The sequence below is a fragment of the Haliotis rubra genome, unplaced genomic scaffold, assembly GCF_003918875.1.
Source record: "Haliotis rubra isolate DU_JTF1 unplaced genomic scaffold, ASM391887v1 Scf102, whole genome shotgun sequence".
NCBI lineage: Eukaryota > Metazoa > Mollusca > Gastropoda > Lepetellida > Haliotidae > Haliotis > Haliotis rubra.
The window spans coordinates 976,821-1,003,345 of record NW_025764915.1 but is presented as its reverse complement, the minus strand read 5'-3'; the positions used below and the strand labels follow the sequence as shown (position 1 = coordinate 1,003,345).

General features: G+C 39.0%; 1 protein-coding gene across 1 annotated transcript; it reads left to right on the top strand.

Moving 5' to 3' along the window:
• Window positions 1–2,140: 2,140 nt before the first annotated feature.
• Window positions 2,141–24,128, top strand: LOC124270623 (nuclear receptor subfamily 4 group A member 2-like). The gene is given in 11 exon segments (XM_046705660.1): window positions 2,141–2,156; window positions 10,981–11,141; window positions 13,401–14,194; window positions 15,397–15,435; window positions 15,437–15,581; window positions 16,245–16,374; window positions 18,173–18,246; window positions 18,248–18,337; window positions 18,913–19,115; window positions 20,332–20,510; window positions 21,177–24,128. Coding segments are annotated over 11 exon segments (2,091 nt in total). The 3' UTR covers window positions 21,437–24,128.
• Window positions 24,129–26,525: the final 2,397 nt, after the last annotated feature.

The following is a 26,525-nucleotide window of genomic DNA, read 5'->3' as shown; positions in this document are numbered from 1 at the left end:
GTATAACTTCAAACTGCTTTACTAAAGACGTGCTTCTCGTACTAATTACGTGAAGAATATGAAACGTGTCTTGACACTTTGAGAGAGGGTATCAGTATATCAATGATACGTGCGTTGCTGCAGCCGCTGTGTCGTATTTTGAATAATTACACGTCATACAGAACTCAATACTCTTAAGCTTAACGTTGCGCACGATATTAAGACGTCCTTGCTTCTGAAGCAGAGTTAAATGAATGCCACCTAGATTCTGTTTTGTAGTAAGGATTGGCAATATAGGTTTGGGACGAAATTCGTTTTGTTTAATATAAAAATGCTAATTTGATTTTCAGTAAGAGTAACTGGGCTTCAGTAATTTTGGTTTTCAGATATCCGGCTTGATACTTTTTCAAAGTGAGTGCTTTACATTTTTACGTCGCATCGGCATTATTTCAGCCATATGGCGACGAGACCAGGTATGCATACACAAACCTTTTAATTACAAAATCCAAAAATGTTTTAAATTGTATATAAGTCTTGAAACAGAATTTAATTACCAAAACATATTAGGCCACGTGTTCGTTAGCACGAATAATCAACTGTATGTTGTTGACTGTAATGCAAATAGGAACTTAATATATGCGTAAGAATTACCTGAGTTCTCATGTCGGCGACAGGTGAGAGTTTTGGTATCGCCGACACTCCATAACGCCTTAGAAAAGTGTTTCGTTGCTACGGACACCAGGTTCCATTACGCACAGCGTCCGTCACACTCGTCTTACGAACGTAACACCGCGCGTCAATTCTGCACAACGTCAGAGGGCGGAAACATTAAGTGTTAAGCGTTATACGTAGGTGTTAGAAGGTAACAATTCACAGGTTTCTAGTTGTTTGCAGTTTTATGAAATAAATATGTGATAAACGTTAGTGTTTGTACATGCTAATTATTTTCCTTGATAGACCATGGAGAAAGCCATCGAAGTTCACATCATCTTAACGAAAATGTCAGTGACTAAGCGTCAGTATGTGATGATTTAATTCACGACTATATTAAATGACTATATTAACTTGATAGTAATTAGTACGTTAAACCGGGTGTTGCCTCGGTTATTAAAGTTTTATGAAAAGTCCTGATACGCCGAAGGTCATAATAACACAGGAGCGGTGGGGTAGCCTAGTGGTTAAAACGATCGCTCGTCACGCCGAAGACCCGGGTTCGATTCCTAACATGGGTAAAATGTGTGAAGCCCATTTCTGGTGTCCGCCGCCGTGATATTGCTGGAATATTGCTAAAAGCGGCGTAAAACCAAACTCACTCACTCATAATCACACTGGAATATACATCCAAAACATCTTTTTTTCTGAGCCCCTAAACTATTGCTTTAAAGTTACTTAATATGACGTTAACTAAACGAATAGTTCCCTGATTGGTTAATCAATTCATATATGATACTGCATATGACCAAACGGCGGTGGAACTCGTTAATACCTACGTACACGATGAAATCGTATAGGGTAACGAATCTTAGGTATGTTCTCATGCCTTGTCCATTTACACATATATGTTTCCAATAAAACGCTTCCAGATAGACCGGGTACCGGACTAACAGGGTTTCATTGTATGGAATTGTGATTAAAGTGTTATGCATCAATATTATCGACACTTATCTTTGACGTTTAGGACTATTCGCTGCGAGAAATTGTAAACCAAACACCCAAATGTAGACAATTGTTCTCAGAGAAAGGTGGGACAAGACAAGACATCGTGTTTCGGTGTCCTTTGACCTGACCGACACGAGTAAGGGTCATCTTATCGGGACTTCGAAGGTGATGGCACACATTGCCCAGTTTGTATTCAGTGGGAGATCCGTCGCATGATCCGAGAGGGCGGAGACGTCTTGTTGCCTGTAAGTGTTGGCTCATTGGGAATGGCGAGCACTGTCCGCCACCTGCATTACAAGTGGCAAGTTAAAGAGTCCGGACATCGTCTCTCCTCTTGACCCTCATCCGTTCATGAAAGAAGCTCAAAAGTGACTACAAGCTTCAGTATTACCTCTGTTGAAACTTTGTGAAGGTTTACAACAACCTTCTGATATATCTCACGCCATTGTCTGCCAAATTTCAAGGGAAGAAACTGATAACAGTGACGCGCCACAAACTCGACATGTATGAGAACGGAAGTAGGTTTGTGGCGTGTTCCTCTTCCTTGTTTGCTCCGAATCGGCAACCGCTTCCCATGAGTGCTTGATAAGACCGGGTATATCTCCCTAGGATATAATGCAGGTTCCCCTATCGGGACCCTTCTGCCCCTAACGAGCGGCCGCGGTTGACATCAGCTCTGAAAAACACATACATCGTTGGTAAATTGACCATCCAGGCAGATACGAATACTTATCAGAGACCCTCTCGGATTCCTGTTCAGGGGCTGGGTTGGCAGACGGAGCCGGGTGTTCTGTCTTAGGCGTTCATATCGGCTTGTTACTGCCCCTCTGCACTTGAACAATCACTAGTTGATGAAGCATTGGTTGTAAGTAGATCCTGGCATCGGTGCCTAGGTTGAAGTTGCTGGTCCAAGACATGCGACCGTCTCGTCCGTCTCCCCACAACGCGCAGCATCACCGTGCTGCGGTGCGCGATAAAAATATGGCCCTGGGTCTAACTTAAGGCCTGTGCTTACGTCACAGGTTTGAAAGTGACGTCACTGGAAGCGGGAATAGATTTCCTATTGTTGTTGAAGTCGTCACTCGGCCTCCGTATTGCCATATTGATTAACCTACCATGCACGTCAAAACCCCAGTACGGAAGCAGAGTTACATAGGTCCTTGCGCTGAGATCGATTCTTCGCCGTGACGTCGGAATTTCTGATGCCGTCTCGCGCTCAGCGTGTAATTATGACGTCAGTAGGATTCTAAATTTAACTGATCTGGATGCAAATGGACTGCGCCGCAGTGAATATAGAAATCCATTGTGTCTAAGAGACGTCAGATTAGTCAGGGACTTCGCTAATGAGGAATTTGTTGTTGTCCGAAATAGTAAATGGACGTTATGTAAACAACGCCCTCTGTGGTACAAGCTTCATTTAGATTAACAATTTCTCAGATCAACGTCAAACGGACAACCCGCATGTCTATATAACTGGCGGCAGTGATACGGCGCCTCATCACCGATGTCTTTGTAAGATGAGGACGGTTTCTGGTTGACTTCCAATGCTGGTTCATTGTTTCTCTTGAAATGAAACTTTCCCTATTAGATTTCTCATGGCAGAGGTCAATGCGCATTCCCAGTGTCGTATTAAATCAGTAATTGTCGTAGCAGTGGTAGTGGTCGTAAGATGGACTTGCATGAAAAAGGTTTTTTTTGATTTTAAAAATAAATGTGTATTTTCTTTTCTTTTTTAAGTTTCATTCTCTTTATTATTCTTCATACTTCTGGAACTTCACGTATGTTATTTGTTTTCGATTTATGCATTATTATTACTTTTAATAACTCTTGAAACACTAACATGAAATGAAATGAACCTAAGATGATCATTTTGCAGAAAGATTTATGATGCAAATGTTTAAGAATATTTATACAAAATTGATATTAAAACGAATCTGGAATTATGAAGTGGAGAAGAATGAGCAAAATTTCAACCATATACAAACCGTGCATACCCATTCTCATATCATCTGTCATACCATGCCTTTATCAAATACTCGTTGGATATGAGACTTAAAGAAATACAATGCATAAATGATAGGTTCACCATTCACAACAGAAACTTTGGATTTTCCTGGATCAATGAGACGCCATATTGGTAATACGAGAGGAGGCTTGGATCTGCCATCTCACTAGAAGAAATCAGCGTTCCAACGTTATAAATACCCTGGTATATATACTTAAAATTGCTTGATAGGAAAATGTCTAATATCTGTCGTCTAAGTATGTCAGTTTCAATTTAATGTTTTAGAAAACATTTATATTAATATACATGAATATATTTAACAGTGTTATTTCGTTTAGGTTGATAAATAAATACATACGATTTAAAAAACGAGATATTTTGATGTTCGAAAAACATCTTTTAAATGATGAAAATTGTTATAGTGTAGTGTATTTCTATATATAATTTACACGATATGAATGGCTATAAGGTTTTAACGAGTCATTCGTGGAACAAAATGTGTAGAAAATAATACCGTTTTAGTAGTTATTATAATAACTCGAAGGTTCAGATAAAGTTAAATTCTACTTGAAAAATATTTTTAGATATTATTTTGGACCCTCCCTCAGGGGAACCTTGATAGCAATACTGTCACGTATAAACAAATCACCGGCAACAACGTTCTTGAGAGGCGGTCAATCATGGTCATCTTGCCAGGAAATTATTATTTTTCAACAACAGACAGTGAGAAAGTAACAATCGTCTTAATTACACCCTTGAGAAAATGTCATACTCACTCCAACTTTTAGGTCTTCCAATATCAAGACAATAACCATATTTTTTTTACATACGTTTGAAATTGATCTAAAAATAACAGGTTAAGTAAAAGTGACATGATCATATTAATAACCATGAGAAGTCTCTGCTAAACATTATTTTTTTACTTTTAAATTTTAGCTTAAACTTGTATCAATCTGTTACAGAAATTTACTACATGTTTTAATTTTATTTGAACTTTATATTATTTAAATGCGTGAAATGTATGAGCATTTTAGGGCGAACATTGTGGTTCCTAAAGACGGAACGCATCTCAAAATAAAATGTTCCTACGCGCCTACGCGATAAATATAAGTTTGTAAACAATCGTTCCCCGACATGCCGTGCTTTGGGGAACAGCTGTTTATCAGAATGGGAGAAATGAAGCAAGGTTTCCAAACAATATCGCCTCACCCGCCGCACGTGCAGACCTCCTTGCACGCACAGGGTAGTCTGCATCCACCGAAATTTAAAATACTTTTTTTACACAATATCTAGAAAGTGTGATTCACATTGACATCGCCGCAGGAAAGGTCATTGTGACACACGGCTGTCTACCCCGAATATGCTTGTTTATTTTAGGGTTCTAAAATGTTTATTGTTCCGGTACACGTGACGTTATTTTCAGAAAATGACGGGTATTTTTAAGCATATTTATAAAAAAGAACGAGCCATGTTTCATTCATGTAATGAAATTAAAAAATGTCACCTCGATTTTTCACAAAGTGTTTCGATTAATCCTGTGTGTTTTTATATAAGTAATTGTGCAATTCAGTGTAGGAAAATGACCGATAAAATTTCAAAGCAAATTAAACCACTTTCGAAATTTTTCACACCATGCATTTTGATAAAATGTGTATGTGTTAAAAAATTATAAAAGTTGATTAGTTATCAGTTGAACTAAATAGAGATCCATCCGTAAAATTTTAATCCATCCACTCACCAGTACAGAATCATCATCGTCCTGGGTTGAATTTATTCCCACTTTCCAGTTCCGGATTCACGGCCTGTTTCGTACATTGTCACATACGGTCACTAATACAAATTATATCCAATGTAAGAAATGTTGGAAGGGGTTGTTAATAAACAAACACGAACGAAATCCGGGCAAGTAAACATAAACAAATCGCAGTGAAACCTGAGAACCCTTGGCTGGTGCAGGTAAAATGTTAGGACTTATTTATGACATCCAAACAACATAAACTAAACATAAACACGTCTTTGATGTGAATCACAAGTAGAATATTCACACAATGAAAGCCAACAAGAACTGGTACTGCATATATTCCTGAATACGCATGATTCAGACTCTCAAATGTCGCCGATAGCCATTTTGTAGTGGCATTTGCTGTATCGGAAAGGTCGTGTGTTACAAGAAGTACCATACCGTCCCCACTACCATCCGCTGTATACTGATATTCTATCATTGACATTTTCCTATCAATTTTTCCAATTAAAGATTCAGAAGTGAGCGAGTTTGTCTGATTTCCCAAGAATGTTAATAGTATTGAAAGGTTTCAGGACCTACACAGCCCACCATGGTCAAGAATGGGCCTGGAATTCATGGTGTAGTGTCTTTCTGATCGCAAATGTCAGGGTGGTATTTTGAACTCCAGGTTCTGCCATGGAATATCTTGTTGTAGGAGAAGGTCTCCCTTGGTTTCGGCTGGCATTCTCAGACTTTTGAAAGGTGACAAAATGTCATGAAATGGTTGGTGATATTTTGAAGGCTTATATATATCATGAACTATACATATAGCGGCACAGTTGTCGAGAGCGGGAGAGCTGCTTGCACTATTAATGAAGGCTTGGATTAGGATTTACTAGCGTTAAAGCTAACAGCGGTTCATTCAGAAAAAACTGTTTGGGATTTATGAAATACAATAGATGAAGCTGTTTTCATCGTGTTGCCATGGTGAATCGTCTGGATAGAGGATACTTTGTTATCTGCCCAGCTGTCTTGACCAACTGGATGAAATCATAAAAAGACGAAAAATATGTTTTTTGTTAATTCAAATATGAAAATCTGCAGTATTATGACAGAGCTAAGGGACACCGGAGGCTCTGGAATACGGTTGAGCTATCAAATAGATGGAATGATGTCATTTTACACGTGCAATCAGGCAAGTGAAATGTACGTGTTTTTCCCAGGATGAAATCGACACTTGTGACTGTGAGGTTTGTATTACGCCACCTGGTGGCTGCTTTTATGAACTAAGTCTTGAAATCTAACAAACAATCTCATAGAACGCTATAGGATATTTATCTGTTTTTCTTTTCATATTGACAATGTTTGTGTGCAACCATTAGAAATTTGTTGCTGAAAATTCCGATTTCTTGAGACAGCATTTTCGTGAACATATTCATTTGCGCAATATATGTTCTCTGTTCCATTCTCCAGACCTTAGTGTCTTTAATGGTTGTAATATCAGATGTAAGGTGTAAATGTTTGAAAATATTGACGTAAGCACAGGGCAACCGCTTGAATAAATTAACGTATACAAGATCATTTTCACAAATCATTTGATTTGATATATTTAAGTATAACCTTTTCATCCTTTTCTAATATGCACGATAATCTCAAGCAATAGGAAAATTAATTGTTGTTGCTGCGATATGCTTGAAATTGATATAATATTTTCTATTCTATTCGCATCAGTATCATGACACTACATGCCTAACTACATATACGAATCATGTCGAGATTCAGAAGAAACATGTATAGTTAACAAAGTATGTCGACTTTACTGATAACGATGTGCATACGCCCAAGCCACAGACACTAAACGGTTAAACTAAAGCGACTATCAGATACTATGATTATGATAATAACTATGATTGTATGTATACATTTACATATCTACAGGATCCGTGCTTGTTTTTGTAGTTTTGAAAGCGAGTCACCCTTCCTATTCGAGATCTGTGTGATTCTGAAATGTAAATACGGTCCTATTGAAAACAGTTCATCAGTTTGAATTGTTTCCGGCATGAAACGACCACACAAAAATATGACAACTTTGTGATAAAATCAGGGCGAGAAATTAAACAATGTAAGACCTTGATATGTAGATAGTTCAAAACAACGAGCAAAAAACATAGTTCCACTCGGTGCCCCTCAGGGCTTTGTTGACTCTTTATGCTCAAGTTTCATGTCAGGTTTGGAGCGTTCCCAGATGGATATACTCGCCCAATATCATTTACCATCATTACTATCCTGTTGTTTAAAATTCCCCCCCGATCACGAACGTAGATTTCACTGGCGGAGGAATACTCAGCGTAGACACAACTGACATGTTCGGTCATTCAGGGCGGGTAACTCTACAGCGAGAGCGGAAATGAGGGCGCTTGTTTCAGCCAGTTAGGTGACTAATGACCCTCTACTGGAAGTTCCAACTAGGGAGACGAGAACGATTATCCTGCCTAATTTTCGACAATCAAATCGTTAATAATTAATTGTAAACTGGTACATTTGTCATCGTTCCATATGTTATTTTCACCCTTGGCATTTCTCGAGGAAAATTGGCCCATGTGCAGTCGCAGTACAAAGTTTGTGTGTAGTTTGAACGCTTTGTAAAGAGAAGTCAGCGAAATGTCATCCTGTGTATAGGGACTTAACCAATACATCAAGCTATAAAACTTGCAACTGATAAGCCCACCGTTATGCTTTGAGATACGGGCGATGGCTAACGGGCATGCTAATTGAACGATTTAGAAAATTAGGTAGGATCCCGGCTTTCAAAATGAAATTCAGCACACAACATTTTACAAAGCCGTGCTGGGTAGTTTCAAACCTATCTGTCACTTCTATCTGACAGTGTGGTTCTTTTTTCAAAACGAACCCATGTACATGAATAATGTTTCAAAAGCATTTCACGCATTTGAAAAAAAATGATTTTTTCACATTTATATAATTAAAATTCGCGATTAATGTTTGTATGAATTGATATTATTTAACCGATTGTGTAAATACTTCATTGATAAATTCTTTATCAAAGGCTGCTGGATTAGATTGTCATGAAAATGTGTATTCTGTCGTAGTAGTGATTCAAATCTGTGATGCAAGTTGCATCTGAAATAAATATACATAACAGAATAAAATAATGTTGTATTATGTCTTATTTTATAACATGGTGTGATGTTTATTCAGTTGCTCTGTTGGAATCAGATACTCATTGTCAGCGCCTGCTAAAAGGCAAACGCATGAGCGAAAGTAAAGTTTAAAATGTGTCCACACAATGATGTACAACATATTTAGGAACGAAGAGTAGATTAATGCAAACGTGTATCCCATTCGTTTATTTTAATCTAATATGTATAAATATTTATAATGAATTCAAAGTTTCGAAAGTTGCCTGAGACTGCTAACTGTTACGACTTCGCGACTAACACATACACGGACTGAGGTAGCAATACGTTTGAGCTGAAACTGATAACAAACTTCATAAACCGAAGTAAAACTTCGAGCTCCGAATGGTCCATTGCATCGCCGGGCTTCTCGCCATATGGAACGTTGACAAATTGAAGTAGAGGTAATAGTGTCGAATTTCTCCAGGACGATATCGACTGCAGTGAATAACAAAGCTTCGTCCGGCCTTCTGATTGGTCGAAAACATAATAAGAGCAGTCAGGAGTTTTGCAAACTATTTACCAAGTTAGCTGCAAAATGAAATATAGGGCTTTGTTATCAACATTTTCATCCTACAATCCGACACAAACTGCAAATCAAGGTAAGGCTACCTACTTTAAAACGCTGAAGCAGTATTTTGTAGAATTTGAAGACAATTGATGACTAAAATATGTTGTCCGATAGTACAAGCATATGCTGCAGGCATGTGATGGGGACGGACCGCGTGAATGTTTGTTTTCACTGATAAACGAATGGCATGACTTACTGTTTACTTATGAAGCTTACATGTATATTAAAGTTTAATTCATTTTCGCGAAGTACTGTGGCTGTTTTAAATGTAATGATTGATAATTGATATTGAAAGGAATTGTGGTTTCAGGCTGTATTTATGTAACGGTGAAATACTATAATTTCGTTTAAATGGCATGAGAAGTAAGTTCTGCACGAGATTAATGTTCTTTTATTTAATACACCAAAAACCTATTAGGTATTACATTTGAAATTTGATTTCATCAGGTAATTAATCTGACTTTTGAATTTTAAATTATCACTGAACGTATGTGCGATTTTAACAAAAAACACAAAATTGTTTTGTTCGACAATGTAGAAGCGTGAATCGCACGCCTGGTGTTAATGTTTTGTATTGTTAAACGTCATCAACTTGATGTTTTTCACATCTTCTTCAGATGTATTTTACAGTTTGTATTTTCTTACGTTAGTATAATACAACGTTAAAAGCCAGGAAATTTTATTGTTTGTTCACTGTAAGGTTCTAACCTGAAGGATACACTTCGCTGACGGTATGTTACACGCACTTGTTTAGTTGGTATATCACTTGGAAATCTACTTGTCTACAATATCTACGAAAACCCGTCTTATTTCAGCATATTTACTTTTCATGTTGGTTCTTTCACATATTGTTTGGACATTGGCCATGACTATTTCCCTACTAGCAGAATGCGGTGTTTTTGGTATATATTTTAAAAAATATTAATTATTCATATTTCTATTCTGCGTGTACTCAAGTCTTCTCCGCTATTAACATGCAGTTTGTTTTTAGAGCGACTACTTCGCCATCATCATTTTCCGACAGTCGTTTAAACTGCTCATTCAATTGAACAATTGAAAATTGAACTTGACCCCGGATTTATATTTAGTGTTGACACTCATTAATGTGGCACCCGTCGATGCCATTCGTGGTTTGCTGGGGTAGCCTATAACCCGCCCACCCGCGCGTGAGGCGCCTCCTGTAATGTTCTCGTGGTTTATAAATGAGGAATCATTCAGACGAGAAACTCCGTTCACCGTGGTAGTGAATCTCACAAGATCTTCCGTCAGGCGGGTTGTTTTAAGCTTGCCCCAGGTTAACTTGGTGGCTCGGCTCTCGGTGAAACTCTCACTGGACTATCATTTGTCATAAGCTACCATTGTGCTATGTTCTCTTCCGAGTTACATTGACTCTCTGTTGAAACTTCCGTCTCGGACCAGGTAAACATTAAGCCTCTCGTTCAAATTCGAATTTCAATTCTGATATATTATTACTATTTTGTTACGTTTTCAAATTTATCTCTTTCGAGAACATTTTCCCCCTACCTTTTAGAATCCCTTACTTTTGTTTGTTTTATTATATTTATTCCATTTAATTCGATTACAAAATATTCCTTTTTGTGGTTTGTTTTCGGTGTTTGAAATTTGAATTTCTAAATTTACTAAATTACAACCCTGATACCGTCTCATTTTCTCTTCAGCTACCCAACGCATATTGATATTTGTAGGCTCATGTTGTAATACACATCCTGATCTAAAACTTCGCTGGCGAGTGGTTGATTAGCATGAGGCGATAATATTGGATTTGGAATATCGTCTTAGAAACATACTAGTTCCATTCCTTCACTCGTCGCCGTTGATGTTGCAGGTCTCTCGACGGAGGTGCCCCGAACCTCCCCACCCTTAGCGCCACCCACCCCGGTGTCAGCCACATACCAACTCCCGTCCCCACAGACGGGCCGAGATTCTACCCCCGGGACGACAACCACAGCAAGCCTTGAGAAGCCAATGCTTCTTCTACAGTCCCAGGTACGTTCCTCACTTTCTTCACATTCCTCACTTTCTTCACATCCGTCACTGAACATGTTCTTCATCCCGCACAGAGTGTACGTTCGTATCATAATTTGAACATGATGTCAGTGACGTTAACACCGTGTCATCTGTAATCTGATGTAGTACACATAAACGCGTTATATAATTGAAATCTGTTAGTGACATAGTTCTAGTCGTATAAGCTTTAAGAACGTACAATGTAAAAACTGACAAATCTTTAAGTCACTATAACGCTACTATTTGAATATCAGCTAAGGACACATGTGTACATATACGATCTGCCGATGTACTTTTATGTACATGTACCGTACCCTATAACACACAGAATAAAGAGATGAGAACAGAAGCATATAGTTTGAACCTGACCCGAATACAACGCTGACTTAACGAGTTTGAGAAATGTCGACACAACTAAGTATCGCTATTGTTGTGTCGCCTTGAATAGAATCATGTAATCTACTACGGCAACAGGGTAACGGCGTCGGCCGATTTTATTTAAAATTGTATTTTGGTTTAATGAAGAGGAATATATCGAACTTGGTTGATAACACTTAAGGGTCACATTCATGCAAGTCGTTTACTCTCGCACATGTAGGCTGTGCATATTTAGGTTGAAGTACAGACGTACAAGCTTCACATGTCCATTCGCAGATCAGATCGTTGATCAGTTTGATCAGTGATTTTGTCGGGTCTGTTTCGTTTGTCTCACGTTTTCGGCACATTTAAATTTTTTAATTGTTCAATTTAGTGACAATTACGTAGCTGATATACAATCAGAAATATTCATACATTACATATATTTTATCAAAACATAACGCTGTATATCAATCTGAATCTAATAAATGCAAATATCTTGTTTCTGCATAACATTCACGTTGGACGGAAAAAATAACCATGTATTTTCATTTTGCAAAGTGAATGTTATGAATCATATAACTGAGTCAACCAAAATTGTTAACATTTGTTTAAAATGAATAACGAGAACACAATTACGAATGGTGCAAATCTGATTAAGGCATTCTTTTTTGATATAAACATTACTTATTCATAGTCTCATACACGGGCAATTGTCCATTCATTGCGCACTTTCGTCACGTGCCTTGGGTGTTCATTACTCGAGAGCGTAAGTTGCAATATGTCTTTATCGCAGAAACCAAATAGACGAAGTAATCTAGTGAACGGATAATTGCTGTTTATTGTATTTGCGGTAGCAATATGGCCTATCATAAGCTGTGAATCACTGAAGTCTGTTTATAAGACGGTTTCTCGTTTCCTGTTTTAATGAGACCACTTTATTATTCATAGGACCTAAACGTCACACACGAGAGGGTTCCAACAGATTAACAGTGCTTAGTTCCTTCTGCCTATAAAATGGACTTTTGCCCAGTTAAAATTATGTTGATACAGCTCGTGTCAGAGTTGACCCCAATCACCACACATGGCGTGACGCACGTGTCGCACGTGCATCGCTGTCATCAGAACAACACGTCTCCTTTGATTGGTTGGTATGAACAGATTGACTAAATGTCATGGATACCTGTCCAATCATAAGTGCCGTTGGTTGTGGCTATTTCTAACCTCGCTTTTACAACCGATACCCTGCTTTGAGCAGTTCATTGCTATTCTTTAACATATGGCAGGGGTCCGCCAAGGACTATTCCTTATTCAACGATTATTCTCCACATTCGCAATCATCGTTTATCGCCGATGGCATCTTGATAATTTGTCAAGTGAAAAACCGCGACTGATGTTGCGGTAATGAATACCGCATGTCTTTTAGAATTTGGTTTTACACTTGTATTCATATCGGCAAAGTGATTCATGATTGAATCTTTTTATGCATTTGAAAAGTCATTTGCAATTCGCCCAATTTGATCACTCCAATCACTTAATTGTTAGTTCCTATGTTGGTCTCATACTTGATTAGAATATGACATTATTAAGTCAATTGATCAGGCTGTCATCTAAAACCGTTAAGCAAGCAGGTTTAATTCAGGATTACCCGTTAACGTTTTAAACATCTCTCAACGGATGAAAAGGAAGCTGTATTTTTAATACCGGTTTGTGCTGTACGTAAATAAATTAAAAGCAAGGAAAATTATATTTGTTCAATCGACAAACCGCAGAATTGATTTGGATTGTAAGAGGCTGCTCTTCTTAACTCGAGATATCACGAGTGTCAAATATATTCCCGTCTGTTGTCTGAATGATGCATTTTTTTCATTTATATTTCAGAGTAACTACGATTCCTCGCCTGGGATGGGAGGAAGCCATTTTGGTGGGGTGACATATTCCGGAAGTGTTACTCCCCCAACAACAATGGCGGATATAGGGGTATTCTCAGCCTCGTTCTCGCTACCGCTTCATGATTTTCAATCGGACCCGGTGTATGCAAATGAGGACATATCTACGGAGACGTTTGCACCCGGATTTGAAGGGAGCCAGTCTAGTCTTGTCGGGTACCAGTCAGATGACCACACGCCTCAGTCAACCTCCACCTACCCGAACACGTACAGCTTTGAAGGCAACTTCGCGCTCCAACAGAGAGATACGACCAAACCGTCGACCTACAGTCTATACTCTGAGCATTCGTCATTAGCGCATGAAAAGTATGGAACCGCATCAGTGCCATATGAAGAGGGTTTCCAAGCTTTTGGTGGTAGTGACACAGAATATTATCAGCAAAGGTTCTTGGAAAACCAGAAACCCTTCATGAAACAGTCGTACACTGACAGCACAGATATCTTCACACAGTCGCACATGAACTTTTCTGAGCTGGACCATAAACAAGCCCTGTATCATACGGGTTATGATGGTACTAGTCCGTATAGTACGGAAACGCCAGCATATCCAGCATTCTCGTCGCCATTCTATGGAAGCCAAGGGGTGACAAGAACGAACTCAAATTTCACCTTTTCCAGCCGTACTGTGCCTAATACCTATAGGGGAGATATTAGTATTCAAATGAGTGGACAGCTTCTTCAGCGACGTCCTTCCCTCACCATACCAACTCCGCCAATATCTGATGGGTAAGTTGGAGCAATACAGTTCTATTTTACTGAGAGGTTGGGGTCAGCGTTCGAAATTAACGTCAGTCCTTAGGCCCGAAGCCGACTGAAGACCACTCGGGCCCATAGCTTTTGTTTTCTGCAGGTTCTTATAGCCGACAGCTTTTTCATCCCCAATAACTAAGAGTATTATTTCCATATTAAAATATAGGGTCTACACATTCTGATCAGGACTCACAGCGTCATGGTTCTGGGTCCTCAGGGCCTGCAGTTTTTCGGAGTTATGGGCAAACACTGGTTGGGGTAAACAATTTATTCCAACAACCGTACGCTGCCAGTATTAGATATTTCTTCCAAACATATGGAAAGGCGTTCCGCTTTACTCGACCGATTTAGACTCAATATTCCTTTTAATATAATATCCCATCATTTTCTAATGATCTACATAATTTGTTTGACTATTCACTAAAACAAAATGACCCCAAATTTGTCAACAATCAGTTATGACATCTTTTCTCAAATATACATCTTTGCTAAACACAAATCAGCTCGTATAAGGTGTTAAGTCTCACGAAGGTATCAAAATTATTTGTCACTCATATCTCCCACACCAACTCACGTGTCGACATCACGTAAACACTGTGGAAGAATTGGTCTGGACTGTGACCGCACGAATCATCTAGCAGCTTATTGTTTTGCTGGGCACTAAGAGGATAATGAAGCACCCAAGGCAATGTTAGGCGTCTCACAAGACATCCTTGACATAGAGCCATGTTGCTTCAGGCCACATTCTAATCATCAACGCCAACACAAGACGTGTCTTTACAAACAATAATATGGGCAGTACTGGAAGCTGCATTGCAGCAATCTTCATCATGTCAAAACAACAATTGCATTCTCTACAAGTTCCATACTTAATTAAATATTAAATTCAATACTGGTACATTTGGATAATTTTAATAGCCCCATTGTGTTAAGTTCTGTAACAAGTCATGTCTATATAAGGCGAAAGTATGGAAATGATGGAAATCAATAGTGAAGCTGGCGCACTTGTTTGTGGTTAATAATATATATATTCACTCTGCGATATCATGCCTGGTGGATTTTAAGTTCGAAATATATCCAACTTATTATTTTCCTGCAATATATATTATCTAAACGTTCTGGTTAGAAAATCGGAATTGAATGAATATTTTTTGTATAGGGTAATGCTTTCCTTGCAGCCTAGAAGTTCAGAAGTACCAGCTTCAGTCCCCTACTACTCCCCCCTACCCCAGGATCGTCTAGGTCGTCCCCACCCCGCGACCAGCCGACTAAGGAATGCCTACTATGTGCCGTGTGCGGGGACAACGCTGCGTGTCAGCACTATGGCGTTAGGACGTGCGAGGGCTGCAAGGGTTTCTTCAAGGTAACTGTTCAGATTGGGATAAGACATACTGTCGACCGCCTACCTGTCAGGATAATAACTGTGCTCGCCACAGCGACAATCCCGATACAACGTAATTAGTCGATGCCTGTGTGCGAAATCAGCAGAAGCTTGAAGCGCTCTTTCAATATCCTTTTGAATCCAGGTTGCTGAAAACGTTAGGGTCTGTTTGAAAACATAGTGCCTATTTGCTATACATTGTACTATGATTAGTACACACTTTTCATATTCACAAACAAGTTATGATGTTGATAAAACTTAGCTTTTTCACACAGTTTAGGGCAGTACTTGTTTGCATGAAAAGAGGAGCGTGGGTTTTGCAAAATAAGTCTGTCAACATCCACTAACTGTAAACAGGCAAGACAAAACACTGTTGATGTAGCCTTAGAGAAGAGGTATTGTCCCTCATTACTTGCTACAACAAATCCGGAGGCAGTGAGGCACCTTGCGGGACTCCAGGTTGACGTAAAGCATACGTCACAGGCCAACCCCTACGCACAGGAAACCAATACAACGATGGTCCATGTCTGATCCCTCGGGTGTTACAGTTGTCTCGGCAAGACATGAACCATCTTTAATGTTGCCCATCATAAGCCACGTTCACGTTGTGTCCCTCAAACTGTAATGACTCTGTTTGCCTTGCAGCGCACAGTGCAGAAGAATGCTAAGTACGTATGCCTAGCAGACAAGAACTGCCCGGTGGACAAGAGGAGGAGGAACCGATGCCAGTTCTGTCGCTTTCAGAAATGCCTCGCCGTTGGCATGGTGAAGGAAGGTCAGTGGACCCAGAATGAGGATTCGCGTTCAATCATTCTTTTTATTGATCAACGTAACAGAAAAAAAGCAGATTTCAAGGACTTGCGGAATGTAGGGCTCAATAGTCATAAACACTACAGATGTAGGTATCGATGGCCTGTCTCAGTTATTCGTGCCATACAAGAAGGTTTTATTGTGGATTGCAAGTGAAGCTTCAGAAACGCGTAAGGGTTTTTCCTGCAGGTCTAAATTGCCCTAAATATAAAGATACAAATCAACATCGTTTATTCACTTTGTGTGTGTGTGTGTGTGTGTGTGTGTGTGTGTGTGTGTGTGTGTGTGTGTGTGTGTGTGTGTGTGTGTGTGTGTGTGTTTGTTTGTTGAGTATATGGTTCAAATTCTGGGTTTGAAGGTATTGGAGAATATGGGACACACATATTGATTCTCATAAACATAGTTTCATACGCTTTGGTATCAAATCTGATTTGAATTGGACAAACGAAATCTTTTTGGTCTTATTTGTACATTTTTTCAAACTGACCAAATGCAGTAAACCTCAAAATGAATGCTGGTTCGGTCTTCAGCATATGTGCGTCCTTATCATGAGAACGTATCGCTTAAATTACTGCAATAACACCAGCATCTGTTTTCTTAGATCGGAGAGGCTTTTATTCCAATGTAGACTTGATAGATCCGGCAGACTACGGTCTGATACACGTCCCGAGCGTTGAAATCAGCTCAGTCCTATCAATTTTCAAAGTTGTCTCTGTTTTGTCCATAAACATGTCTGAACATAGGACATGGGATTAGATACGAGGTTGGCTTGATTGTAGATGCACCTATCCCCAGTTGTTTCAGAAATCATAGGGATTCCTTTGGTCATAGTTTTTTCCCCGCCTTTTCTGTTGCCAGTTCTCACTCAGGGTGAAACACAACGTTGAGTTAACGGCTACATCGGAATAAAATATTTGGGCTATCTCGAAGAATGGGCAGACATTAAACGTTGTATCTATTTGTGCTAGTGGCATTTTCTTGTAAAATATTTACACTCTTTGTGACCCATCAAGTAGCTCTTGAGATAGTAAGAGGGAATTAATGAGTGTTTGCTCAAAGCACGAGCGTCAAGGAGGCCCTGTCATGTTCGTCTGTTACGCACGCGGGCACGTGCCCTGGGGCAGACGATACCTTGCGCATGTGGCGGCCATCTTGGGCTACTCGGCATTGCCCGGCTTGAATGAATCAGTGCCAGTTAGTTTGGCCAGTGAGAATACATATGGCTCTCTATATGCGTTATGAAGAACATATATTCGACCACTTTCCCCTCAGCCCTTCCTTATCTTCCCCAGATTATGGCCGTGTTTACATCGAATGGAAAGATTTATCACGAACACAACCCATTGTCCTGAAATTACCAAGTACTCTCAAACTAATAGTGAAATCATACAACATAAACTACTATTTTTCCCTACTTGTCGATACTCTTTGAAATAGTAAAAACCTTTCGTCCGTTTCATCTATTTATTGATTTTGAATTCATGCTTCGAGGTGTAGTATACATCTACCGATAGTAACCAATCATTGTCCTCGACTGTCAGTACTATTCACGCTACAAGAAACCACGAGATTATTAACGAGTTCTAACGTATGGTATATGGACCTTTGACATTTCCGTTAGGGTGATAAACCACGAAACAGCTCGTTAATGACGATTTAATGTTTGTAATAATTCACGATGAAGTTAACTGCATGTGTGTGTGTAGAACTGTAGAATATTTATACTTATTTATTTATTTTCAAATCAAATCCTTTTGTTTCAGTTGTGAGGACTGACAGTTTGAAGGGGCGACGTGGACGACTACCCTCCAAACCAAAGTCCCCCCAAGAAAGCCCCCCCTCCCTCCCCACCCGTCAGCCTAATAACTGCCTTGGTGCGCGCGCATGTTGATACATGCCCCGACATTCCAAATCTTGATTACAACAAGGTAGGTTTTTTAAACGTTTTAACAGTAAATTATGTTTTAAAGATAAATTATCCAACATTGTAAATCTAATTATTCTAGTGGTTTGTCCGTGGCTAAAAATATCTTTTTGGACAAAGCTTCACAATCTCGCGGTAGAACTTCACCACTTGTCGAAAATGGACTTTAGACTCCTCGGTTATGACGAACGCGGTATCAAAATTAATGCAGACGTCCCAGTGAACAACGAACCAAGAATAATAAACACCTCTTTTGAGTTCTTCTGCTATACATTCTAATATTCATGGGTGTAATATTGGCTAATTGTTACCCCCTGATGTAGCTCTCTATTATTTCAAATGTACGCAAATAGTCGTAGTCATGACCACATGGAGGAAATTGAGTTGTTATTTCCATCGTTACTAAACCCGACCCTTTTATCACTGTCATTACCTTCATATGATAGTGATATTGTTGAACGAATCCGAAATGGCGATTTGACTTGGACGAATATTCTAGGATTGCAGTTAAACATTATGGTAGTTCCTAAACGTGCACCTTGCCCCAGGCCCCAGTTGACGTCATGTCTCCCCTTACAGTACAAAGTCCCCACAGACGACGAAAGCCCGACCCCCCAGGACGACAGGATCCGTATGTTTTACGACATCCTCATCCAGTCTGTTGACGTACTCCGCGGATGGGCGGACAAGATCCCTGGATTTTCGGAACTCTGCAAGGAGGACCAGGAGCTTCTCTTCCAGTCTGCAACACTAGAGCTCTTTGTCCTCAGGACCGCATACAGGTAAGCAACTAGGTGGTGCTGAGTGGATGTGTGAGTGAAATTTTATAAGATCTTTACGATATTACACAACACAGGGGACACCATTCTACCAACAGATATATGTTTTTGGGAATCGAAGAATGGGCCTAACGTGTTGTAGCCATTCAGAAAAATGACCGTATGAAGCCATCCACAGACATGACATTTTGGAGACATAAAGAAAAATAGCCATCCACAGAAATGGCGTTTTGTACCCATAAAGAAAAATGACGTTTTGTAGCCGTCCACAGAAATGACATTTTGTAGCCATACAGAAAAAGGACGTTTTGTAGCCGTCCACAGAAATGACATTTGGTAGCCATACATAAAAATGACGTTTTGTAGCCGTCCACAGAAATGACATTTTGTAGCCATACATAAAATGACGTTTTGTAGCCGTCCACAGAAATGACATTTTGTAGCCATACATAAAAAGGACGTTTTGTAGCCGTCCACAGAAATGACATGTTGTAGCCATACTTAAAATGACGTTTTGTAGCCGTCCACAGAAATGACATTTTGTAGCCATACATAAAAAGGACGTTTTGTAACCGTCCACAGAAATGACGTTTTGTAGCCATACAGAAAAATGACGTTTTGTAGCCGTCCACAGAAATGACATTTTGTAGCCATACAAAAAATGACGTTTTGTAGCCGTCCACAGAAATGACATTTTGGAGACGTACAGAATTCAACACTGCCATAGTGCCCATATCCTCACACGATTCAACAAATTACGGAAGATACAACTTGATCTGATTAATACTAACTTCATCTGCAGTAATAAACGAATGGTACTCGTATCCAATACATCACCATTGAATAATCATTTTTAATGTTTGTTTCATTTTAACCACTATTAACTAAATACTTCTTCTTTATTGCTCATAAATTGTATATATGCGTTTATCATACCCTTGCAACATTTCCCAGAAAGGCTAATTACACTTTGCTGTGTTTCGTCTTCGTAAGATGATGAGAATCATAAAGTAAGAATTCTTACAGAATTTCTGCCTGAAATTAGCATTTTTCTTCAAAGCAAACTAAACGTATAATTTGTAACATAATCTTCATATGAAAAACCATTTTACAAATTGGTCTTTACATACATATCAACCTCGTTTAATATCTGGCTGAATACACAACTAAAAGAAATACCTGTGCTTATTGATCTTATAACGAGCTGCTTTTCTCCCAGAATGCAACCCGGAGAAGACAAGATCGTGTTCGACAACGGGCTCGTGCTTCATCGTCTACAGTGCCTCAGAATGTTCGGTGACTGGATCAATTCGATTGTCGACTTTGGCCTCAGCCTCACTCGCATGACGCTAGACATCTCTTCACTCGCCTGCATGGCCGCACTCTCAATGGTAACCTGTAAGTATACATCCGCCATGTTACGTTTCACCCCGTACAATGTAACCTTATCAGCTGGAACTCTTTCATCTTCATGGCTTCATCACTTAAGCAATTTATCGGTTCCGGAATAACCCCGATAGTCACTATGGTTTAATATTGGCGCAGTGATTGTAGCGAAAAGTCCATAATTCAACGCGCATTCTATGGTTCAAAGAACAGATAAAGTTTCACTGATTTGATGTAACATAAAAGTACTTGAAACGAGTCATTACCAGGCAACTTAATACACGTTGATAGTAAGACTGTTGTTAATATGAACAGCCAGATTTAAAGCTTTTGGACTTATAGCTTTTGGTTGCATTTGCGCTGCGCCAAAGACCATTTAGCAGAAAACAATGGAAAACAATATGGCCCACTTACATATAGTAGTTTTAGTGCTAAAACTACAGTAACTCCCATTTTCCAACACAGACAGAATATGATCAAGGAAGTAAAACGTAATGTAGACAACATTAACGACTACGGATAAAACAAAATCTGATAATATAGCGCTTAACGTCTATAAACAACTTGACGTTAATATTATACGAAGGATAAACGTCATACGTAACACAGTTCGATGCATCCGGAGTATAGTGATGACATTTTTCAACCGCAATGACAATACCCTCTTCTTTATTTCAGTGCGACATGGCCTGAAGGAACCCAAAAAGATGGAGGACCTTCAAATGAAAATCATTGACTGTCTCCGCGATCATTGCACATATAACAGTGAAGCACAAAAGAAATCTCACTTTTTCTCGAGGATTCTCGGCAAGATTGCCGAACTCCGTTCGCTTAGTCGAGAGGGCCTACAACGCATGTTCTACTTCAAGCTGGAGGACGTGATACGAGCGCCCCCTATTATTGAAAACATGTATCTATCAAATCAACTTCCGTTTTAAGTCACGTGACCGGAAATGCCCCAAAGATGCCACCCCCCCACAGATTTGCTGACTTGACCCGGCTTACGTTTCCTTTCCTGCCTGATATTTCAAGGCGGTTTGCTGTCTAATTGGTGCAAAGACATTTTCTTTTAGTTTGAATTAGAGTTTGAATTTGTTGCGGTATATTTTACTAAATTGTGCAATAGTTTTCATTATGAATGCTACCTCTATCGTCTGGTACATGGAGTCAAAAGACCAAATTTAAAAAAGAGAAATATTTTTGAAAATGTCATCATTATTTTCATATCATATGTGTTTTGTGTAATGGAAAAAAGTATTTAGTTATATCCAGTTTCAATTGCGATTGTTTTATAAATATTATTAATCAAGTGTAAAGTATAGATTTATGAGAAAAAATTCATTCGAAAAAACACATTGGTGGTCTTGAAGGGGTTAGAGGCTAAATGTATTCATCCGCGCCAAATGTTTCAGTTCATAGGGAGCACATGCGACAAGTAGTGCGCAGGTCACGTGATTTCAGTATCTTCTGGGTCTAGTATTTTTTTAAAACATTTTAATGATAGACGTATTTGTTTCCGTATGATTCTTTTAATAATGTTAAATGTTTTCAATCTCCCAAGGTGTAGTTTTATAATGCTTGTGACATTGTTGATGAAATATAGTGCCGCTTTAGTGATGGCTGTGAATTGTCGCGGACCAACATACTTATGTATTACTACGCCAGGATGTGAGTGCGATCTAGTCAAAACGAGGCAGCAAAGCATAATGGGATTAAAGGAAAGTCGAGAAATTCATAAACTTTACTATCAATATTAGTTAACCAAAATCTATAATTATATCATTCTTAAACAATTCTGTTCTAAAATAACGACACAAAATTCTACCCCAGTGACTTACGAAATCTTTCTATCTTACGCTTTGAACTAAAAAGCCAAATCGCGAAACGAAATAATTTGGAGTAAATGTTCTGTCAACAAATCTTAAAGGTTTCTGCCAAAACTTGTACCACGAACCAAAGAATATATTACTTAATGCCTCGTTTTTCCACGCTGCATTATTAGCGTTTATTCCGTTATGAAATATTGTGATAGAAAACGTACTTAACTGACTCATAATAATCTATTTTTGTTGCATATTATCGCCAAGCGACTCGAGCAAAGGGACATGACTCTATTAATAATTAACGCCGCCATTTTTTCCCGGCATCGGCCACATTAAGCGTTTAAGCCACGGTGTCTTCCTTCAAGTAGAGTCCTCATGTATAATTGACCAGCTAAACTTTTCGCTCGAATGAAATAAGAAACTTTGGGGTCTTATAACGCTTGGGCAAAATGTGGTACATTTCACTGCATAATTCATGGAGCGGTTCTTGTTAAAGAATCGTACGACTGAAATCCTAGAGAAACGTGTTCGTTGGGCGGTTTCGTCATACGTGTTTGTGGGGCGTTGTACATATTGTATTTGAGTGTAAAAGAGCTAAATATAAGTGTGAAAGAGGTACTTAGAATATATCGTCTCCAAACAGACAAAAGGGTTACTCTGTACTGAGTAATAGAAGATCTGCAATATGGATTGTACCCATGTAAAATGACGTTTTCCCCACTGTCATACGTTTGGAGGCATATACATATACATATATACATATATATTTTACCTATTGTCAAAGAAAGATTTAATAATGCAACTCTTTGCATGATCCTGTCGATTTCTATTATATTTATATCCCACGATCAGATTTCTATTTTTACATCTTTGAATACAAAATACTTTAGGTTTGTAATTCCTAACTGTTTTAAGATCTAGTCGATTGATAGTATAGTATTTAGGGTTGGTTTTATACGTTTATACATGAATGTGAACATAACATTGGGATCATCTCAAAGGTTGATTGCTTCCCGTAGGCGGGGCATTGCCTTACAGTGCAAATGGAACCCCTAGACAGATTTCTACTTATTAGAGATTATTTATTCTTTGAGCTTTGAGATGATCCCTACTCTTTAATGAGAATGGATGAAGACGCAGTCATAATGTTGTTATATTTTAAGAAAAATTATTTATTTAAGTATAAAAGGGCTACTTACATTACTAACGTCAAGACCGGATATTGTGGTATGTAGTATACATTGAAGGGTGTTGCTAGGATACCACGACTTCCGGTAATGGCGGATGTTGTCAAGGTATCTTGATCATTCATTCCAACACCCGGGGAAGAGTTTATTTATTTACCTTTCGTAAGGAGTATGTACATAAAGCACTGAATGTGCATGTTGAGATCTCAATACGTACAAATGTACAAATTCTAGTCGTTAGTCGGTATATAGTCTTTGTGTTTGACACAGTTGTTTTTACAGTTTAGTCACGTGATGCAGTCGGTGCGCCGATTTGATGCGCACAGATCTGTGTAATTGTCTACGTGAATTACCTTAATTTCCATATTTGTATTGCCCGGTAATGGATTGTTAAATCTTGACATTTTACACTGTTTTCCATGACAAAGAATCGAAATTTAATGTACTTTGTATATTTGCACAAGAAATTAATGTAGTGTTTGGTCGTGACTTGTTTAATTTGTCAGTTTCTTATCACCTTTATATGCTGACTGTTTAAGCAAAGCTTAAACGCGAAAAATCTCTCCTCGAAAATGATTTTTGTACAGAGATCTGGAGCTAAATAAAATGCCTAAATACTTCGTTTGTTTCTGGTCTGTTTTGTGAACACTGATGTGTGCGCGTTAGTTTGTGAGTTGAGTATAACTCGGAGCACGGTTTCCATTACATACGGACATGTCAGCTTTACTGAAGAACATCCGTAGTGATGTACGCAATGTGTACGTGCGTGTTTGTGTGCGTTTGGTGCGTGTGTTTGTGTGTGTGGCGTAAGTACGTGTGTTTATGTGGTGTGTGTGGCATGTGCGAGTATGTGTGACGTGTGTATCTGTGGTGTGTGACATGTGTGCTTGCGTCTTGATGTGCTGTGTGTGTGTTGCAAATATGTATGTGTGGCATGTGTGTGTGTTTGTGTTTGACACTCACCGCCTGCGTGGAAACGCACTAGCGCCGACATTATTCCAGTTGCTGCAGGACAGCTTAAATGGGTAAATACCCAAGTGGCAAAGACTTAAGATGTTCGCCTCTCTTGTAAATCCCACATTCACCGCTTGCCTAGAAACGCACTATAGCTAGCACAGACAGTATTCCAGATACTTCACGGCGGGGCAGCTTATATGGATAAACACCCAAGTGGCACAGGCCTAAGACGTAAAACGTAAAACCCACAGGCATGATGAGTGAGTGAATGAGTGGGTTTACACCACTTTCAGCAATATTCCTGTGGTTGTCAAGGCAGGGCAAACCGGAAATGGTCTCCAAGTTAGCCATGTGAGGAATCAAACATGGACCTTCGTTGTGACAAAAGAGCGCCTTAACCGCTTGACTACCTAGTCGACCCATAATTGCACGAGGGACAATCTACTAGCGGTTCCAACAGATCACGAACACAACTTCGCATGAATTGAGGCACACTTGAATAATGGCCAAAGCGCCCCATGGACCCAATTTTCGATTACATGTACGTGTTGAGGTAATAATTTTAAAGAGAAGCTAATGAAGTACCTATTGCACTCATTAGGAAAGTTCGTCATGCCCATAGTTCGTTATATCAGAAGCAGTAACATTAAACAGCCCGATAATTCCGAAATAGTTTACTTGTACCGTACGTTTCGGTGTTAAATTCCATGATTTCCGTTGATGATGATGATGATGATGATGGTGGTGATGATGATGATATCGGTTATTTCGGAAAGACCTTAAATAATAACTTCGAGATAAGCGGGATGGGCATTTGTATAACCCGCGTGTCAATAACCTTGGGCAACTGTATTATTCACATGATGATGATAATGATAATGATGATGATGATGATATCGGTTATTTCGGAAAGACGTTATAAGATAACTTCGAGACAAGGGGGATGGGCATTTGTATGCCCCGCGTGTATAACCTTGGGCACCAACAACGGTATTATTCACACCTTGTCTGTCACCCCAGCTTCAAAGTAGTGGCACCCTGACATTGACGTGAATGCGTCGCCATAGCAACCATGCCATGACATCAGCCGGCGCTTTTCTATGTCACTTACCCTTAGGATGTTTATGCCAATGGTTCTCGTGTGAACATTACTAGACTTGCCACGTGGCAATGGATTTGAGGGGCATGTTTGTATCGGTTCTTACCCTCAGCAGCCTCTTGCCGTTTGTGTTCAAAATGGGAATTTACAGGCAATGAAATGAAACGAAAAATACCGTTCACTAAATAGAACAAAAACAAAATACGAAATAATAGATTTGTCAAGGAATTAATAAAATGTGACTTTAATACACGATGTAATATACCATACACGGCATTCGAATATAACGGTTTCATAAAATTTGCAAACCAATGAAATCGGAAACGAAACTTGCATGTGAATTTAAGAATATATTTTAGTAAGTAATATTCAGGATCATCAGGGTTTGACAAGAAATAGCAATGTATTTTAAACAAGGTGATCTCAGCGAACCACTTTGTTAACTACAAGCTGACATGTACGTTGCGTTGGCTCGTTCGGTTTTAGATTGTTTGGGCTTCATTCAGGATGAAGCTGTTTAGTCTTACAAAAGTAATAAAAAAAACCAACACAGCACAGTAAAAGCCTGTAAACTCGGGATTCCACTATCTCGATATCTCGACATGTCATGTGTATCGATATACAAATGAATGTTCATGGTCGCGTCAGAATCCTATGATCACATGTTGACCATTGCACAGGTCTCAGAAACTTCGAGTCAGCAAGTTCTCTTTTGCCTCAATCTCGAATAGGTTATTCCAGCTGTCATATATAACAATCATTTAGAACATCCATCAAGCAATGTTTATTTAAAAATGTAATACCACATAGCGTAGTCAATAAGATATTATAAAAGGTCAAGTTACCAGGCTCGATAAGGTGGTATATGTCATGTCATCGTATCTGAATATCGTGAATCGATCATTTGATTATCTGATTCAGATTCGATGATTTACAGACTGACGTAATGCAACTAGAATAT